General features: G+C 33.6%; 1 protein-coding gene across 1 annotated transcript; it reads left to right on the plus strand.

The window, feature by feature from the left end:
• The first annotated feature begins 3,467 nt into the window (after window positions 1-3,467).
• LOC123865423 lies at window positions 3,468-4,884 on the plus strand. Its single transcript, XM_045906434.1, has 3 exons — window positions 3,468-3,552; window positions 4,110-4,258; window positions 4,508-4,884. Exons 1-3 carry the CDS (start codon window positions 3,549-3,551, stop codon window positions 4,793-4,795), a joined length of 441 nt encoding a protein of 146 aa, XP_045762390.1. The 5' UTR covers window positions 3,468-3,548; the 3' UTR covers window positions 4,796-4,884.
• The last annotated feature ends 1,163 nt before the right edge of the window (window positions 4,885-6,047 follow it).

Here is a 6,047-nt window from a genome sequence, read left to right on the forward strand (position 1 = left end):
TTGAGGGGCGAGGCTTCATACATTATAATCAAGGTCGAATATTAACTATAATTTTATTGAAGTAAATAGTAAATTCAGTAGCCAGTTGTATCTGATAAATCATTTTTTATGAGTAACTAGGTACCTACCAAGCAGGTATTTGATTTTAGTTAAATTAGGTACTATTGATGTTCAAAATAGTACAAAATCCGTTAAGGTCCAAGTCTGAATCGGCAAAACTCAAGCGTACGTAAGTCGAGGGCTTCGAACTTTCAACTTTATCGCTCACCTCCAGACCTGAAAAAGTTTTCATATAAAATCTGTTTGAAACTGCCGTTTTGTTCGAAGTGTGCATTCAACCGAGAAATTGGCTGGAAACTTGCCCTGAGATACGTAGATAATGAAACTACTTACAGTTTTTCTTATAACTCAGTTAAGATTTTGATAGATCGTAATATTCCACTAATTACACTTTTAATTAACTACTCAATGAAATGTTAGTTTTATATGAAGTTTTGTTTTTTCTGAATTTTGGAAATACAAACGGAATTACATGATAGGTTTTGCAGTTTTTAGTAAAAGACCATAAAAATCAGTAGACACATTGATGCTTCACGCAGTAGGTGCTTCATCGAGTGGTATTGAAAGAAAAACGTTGGCGTCCACGACAAGCCGCCAAACTTAAATACCTTTGCGGTAAAGCAAATAAATTAGACACGTAGATCGTAACTCCGTAAAATCAGTCGTAAACAGAATGGACTAAGAGCAAGAGAAAATTTAAATTTTTATAAAATAACGAAGGTCTGATACGCGCTGGCTCTCTCTCTAAAAAGCTGTCCGCTTAAAAATGCTACGTGCTGAAAGGATTAGACTTACCTTAAGTCTCTTAGAGAAGTTTGATAGTTACCTCTTACATCCGTGGCACAACTGTGAGTGCTGTGGTCTAATAAATGACCCTGGATAAGATTCTTGGCAGAAATAATTGAAAAACTTATAACCATATTAGTTTATATAGTATATATAAACTTATAACGTTACCTTAACTAGTTCAGGTGTACAAATAAGTACAAAGAGGTCTTGTACGCCAAAAGCTTTTAGCATCCCATTACGATACGGCGCGGCGTTTACAACAATTAGCTAGGAATATGGGCTTAATTTACCCTATCTCTTAAAAATAAATTTAGCTTGCTTCCATCTTAGGTTGCACCGTTGTTTATTACCAGGTGATATTGCAATCCAGAACTACCTTGTCCTTGAATTAAAAAAACCTACCACTTCTGCGTAGCCTAGTGCCAAATCTGTTACCTACTCAACTAAAATTTAGTATTATCTTCACGTCCATAGATAAATGTTGTAGGTACGTGCCACTACTGTAAAGATTATTAAAGCTACTCATGTGATTAAAGTAGGTACCTACTGAACTTATTAGCAAGATATTAAAATATAAGTACCGTAATAATATAATTAACAGCTTTAATAGTAATTCCAATAGGTACTTTAAAATTGTGATATTAAAAGCTTTTTATAGGCTTCTTCTCGGATCCAGCGTTTGGAACCCTCGTAGCTTTAATTTTAAGTTTAAATAATTAATTATCGCCATTAGATACATCTTATTAAATTCAATAATTGATCCTTTGAGTTTGAGTTTATTTTATAGGTACGTACGTACTTTGAAGTAACCAGTGAATCAGATCAAAGATTCAATTTCACTTTAATTAAGAGTTAATACATTTAGAAAGCGTTCGAAGGCATGTAAGTAACTGAGAGAAAAAACATGTAAGGAAACATCTGGAACCTTTTCCTAAATTAAGCCATCGATTGAAGCGTTCTGGAGTATCCAATTTGCCACTTGACTGCGTCTTCATCTTTTCATCTGAGGCGCCGTAAAATATAGGTTTTCCTTTTAAATGGGCAAACGTACCCACGTTCATTATGATATTGTAATGAATTTTTACTCTTTAAAAGTAAATATGTACATATAAGTATAGGTACTTACTTCAAGGAGTATTTTAACAAATCTATATAGGTAAATATGTGTATGCATGTGTTAGATGCATATATAGGTAAGTATAGTCCTTTCAGCGCGTATCAATACATTTTCAAGCGGATAGCATTCATCAATGCAGCGATCAAGTTCAGCCATTATAAAAGGTCATCAAAACGCATAGACTTTATCAAAACGCGATGCAATATCAATACAATACAATCAAGAATAGCTAAAACGCGCAATTTCAGTAAAGCTTTAAGCTATTGAACGCAAAAAGACGTTAAACGCGATGCAGCATCGATGCAGTCAAAAATCGCCGATTTCTGATGTTGAAAAGCATTGTGTCTGCTATGGCCCTTAAAATCCAACCCAACTTTCCTGACAGTCGCTGAAGGAGACAAACTACGAGTAACAATATAAACTCAAAGCAAGCAATTAAACTACACAGACGACAGATTAATTATTTGTTTATCCAACTAACTTTGGATGGCTTCCTACCATGGATTGTCGATTTAAGTGATCTCTTGCCTTTTGTTGTTATTGCTATAAACACTTCGAGATAATCTAAAATTAAAAGTTTATACGAATGTAACGAATAGCAAAATGTTATTAGATTGTAATAACGTAGGAAAATTATTACTCAAGTGAGAACTTCCTTAGGCGCGTTGGGTGATTTTGGGACAAAATACGAAATTACTAGTTACCATTGATTAGAAAATTAAAAAAGCCACTGTGCCACAAGTGTTATAGCTGCCAATTTTTTCAGTAGCAGGAAGATTTAGACGTATCAGACGCATCGAATAAATGCTTCAAGGCAAGAATGAATAGGCTCAATAAATAATTCTCATAATTCTCTTACGGGCTGTTAGTCTCGCAGCCATGTGTGATTCAAATATGTCGCTTTGAATCTAAACTAGCATACATGTAATTTGCTTACATAAATCCGTTAAAGTTGAACTACTAACTAGGTAGGTACAACATACAAGATGTTTAACATCGCAGTGGCGCGCGGCGTAAGCTAAACTAACTTTATATTGTAGTAGTAGTAGTTGTGAAGTTGTTTGTGTTTATGAGTAACAATCACGTTGTTGTCTGTATCTATTACCTATATTATAAAGAAAATCTGGCTGACTGACTGATCTATCAATGCACAGCTCAAACTACTGGACTGATCAGGCGGTTTGGCATGCAGATAGATGAGATAGCTATTATGACGTGGACATCCGATAAAAAGGATTTTTGAAAATTTAGTCCCTAAAGGGTTAAAACAGGGGTTTGAAATTTGTGTAGTCTAGACGAAGTTGCGGGTATAATCTAGTTGTAAATAGATTGGCATATGACTTCTGAAGATTCAGAAATAAAAGGATGAAAATTTAATAAGCATACGCCGTTCATAATATACTAATAGGATTATGAGTATTTTTACAAAATTACGCTCTACATATATCCTATTTTTACCAACCGTGCCGTATATAATATGAAATACCTGAAGACTGGCATAATAAATACGCGTTGGCTATGGCTTTCAAAATAGTCAATAGCAAATATTTTCAGCACCATGATAAATTGACAATATATATTCATGGGTATGTAATATTTATGCTTAAACAATAAATGCCTAAGTAACTTCGTTGAATTTCAATTTAGCTCAACGAGTAACAAAGTTGAAGTGTCGATGGTTGGGGCACATCACATAGTAACTAGGTATCAATGGAGGCGCGATGGATAGCAACGAAACTCGAAGCCTCAAAGTCTGAAGATGCTCCCAACTCCGGCATGCGCCATATTGGACAGACGATATCAAATGAGTCTTAAGAAGCCGCTGACCACAAGACTGAGCCTAATGATACTCGTATGTCCAGCTTAGGGCGTAGGTACATCGGTTGAGATGATGACGTTTTAAGTAAAACATGTAAATTATTATTATTAAATAGCAGATGCCCAGCTTGCGACTAACGCACCACCTACTTATCAAATTAGAAACCTTTCCGCTAGTGTTGACTACAACTGTACAAAGTTTTTACTCAAGCAAAAGAACGATGCGCAAACGCATATGTATCGAATGGACGAACACACAAGAATTTTTTTTTTTATAGTAGGTAGTTTATAGTTATGGATACTTAATCAACTTTTACTTTAACAGGATCGTCATGTTCTTTCAATGACAAATGGTGTGATTTAGTATTAAGATTAGAAAAATCAGCAGAAGCGAGAAGAAAAAGGCGCAGAGGCTGCACTTGTATCAACAGACGACCAAAATGTTTGCGGATTAGACGAAAAAAACGAAATAAAGTTAGTGAAATCCATATTTCTCTGAAAGACTTTTGTGACTCTACCATCATAAAATCTTTATAGCTTCGTAACTACAAGACAAGAGGCAGCTGGGATCAAAGCAGCGCCTTCGTAGTTCAGATGCTGTTTCCATCTCTCGCAATTTGACGTACGCCATACCTTACTCTGAGGCTTTCACCGAACCATGTTCCTAATACCTACAGGTTTTATAGAGCTAGTAAAGCTAGTTATTATGTATTTACATTTCAGAAGTGCTGCAACGGAAAATGCAGCTGTCCTAGCAACGGCACAGAAGTTCAGATTCCTCTAAATATTGACACTATAGCCTGTTGCTCACCCAGAGCTCATAGTAATTCTAAATATACCAACAAAGTTCAACCAAAAACCAATTTGTGTTCACGTGGTACAAACACGTGCTGCTTACAAAATCACGACAGAGAAATTCAAGGCGCGAATGAATCCAAACATGTTTGCGGTCCGACACAGGATATTGGCAAGAATATTTGCAGATTTACCGTTGATGCTTATTTTATGTAACTTTAAAATTTGCTGGTGTGAAAGTTTATGTTCATAGTTTTTTATTTATGTATATTACGATTTATTGAAATGCGTAGGTATTTTTTTGTTTGGAGAAGTCTTTTTTAAAAGAATAGTAATTTAATAAATAATTAATAAACTAATTATTTAAAAGAATTGTTATCACCCCTGCCCCCATTTAATTTTAGTTTTATACTTAGTAGTTAGGCGTGTTTTAATTAACACCGGTGCTAAGTAAAATAGGCGAAAATTATGGCAATCGAAAATTTCTTATTTAATAATAATATACATTTATATTTATAATGTTACTTAAATCTGTTAATTATTAAAATAATATAGTTACTAGACTAGTCTGTACCTACCTACAGTAGTACTACCTTTATCCACCTATAACTATTATAGTTTTCTAATCATCTTAGTAGGTACTCTGATAGTTGACTGATTGTTTTCCAGTCCATCCTGAGTATCCATCTTGTACCTAGGTTGGTCTGTACGTTGATAGATCAGTCAGTTAGTCATATTTCCCTTCTCTTTAAGTATTTAGACGAATCCGTTACAAAGAGATATTTTATTAAAATGACGAGATAAATTCAGAAATTATGAAAGAAAACAGTTCTTATTCAAGGAAATATTATGTACAAAGACAGCTAAACGGCAAGTTATTACGAGCGTAAGGGAATTATTCTCACAGAAGTGTTAAGGCTTTCGGCAAATTGTGTAATTTAAAAGCGCCTCTCCAAAGAAATTAAGAAATTATGTAAAATTATGTAGGTACAAAATATAAATTTTATTTTATAACCCTGAGGGCTTCCATTACCTCAATACGCCTACATTTAAGGCCCGTTTTTAAACAAATGATGAATAATATTATAATGATATTAACTTGATAATTGTTTTTGTACCTTACACAAATCATACCTACAGAAAACAGAAACAAAAGCGTATTAAGTAATATAACTAATAATAATTGCTTTACATTAATAAATAATAATTATATTATTATTGTCGTCATGTATGAATTTATAATTTAGCACCTGTGCGAAACCATAGTGAGTCGTTATAGTTTAATAAATACTCTAGCGAAATAATCTAACGGACTTCAGATTATAGGTACCTAACTAATAAATGCTTCGTCTAGTTTTCAAAGTGAAGTTCTAAGAATTAAAATTTAAATTATTTCATTGAAATAATTTACTTACTCTTTAATTACTTACTACTTAAAATATATAAATTTCTATATTAACATACTCGT

The sequence above is a fragment of the Maniola jurtina genome, chromosome 5 (genome assembly GCF_905333055.1).
Source record: "Maniola jurtina chromosome 5, ilManJurt1.1, whole genome shotgun sequence".
Taxonomy (NCBI): domain Eukaryota; kingdom Metazoa; phylum Arthropoda; class Insecta; order Lepidoptera; family Nymphalidae; genus Maniola; species Maniola jurtina.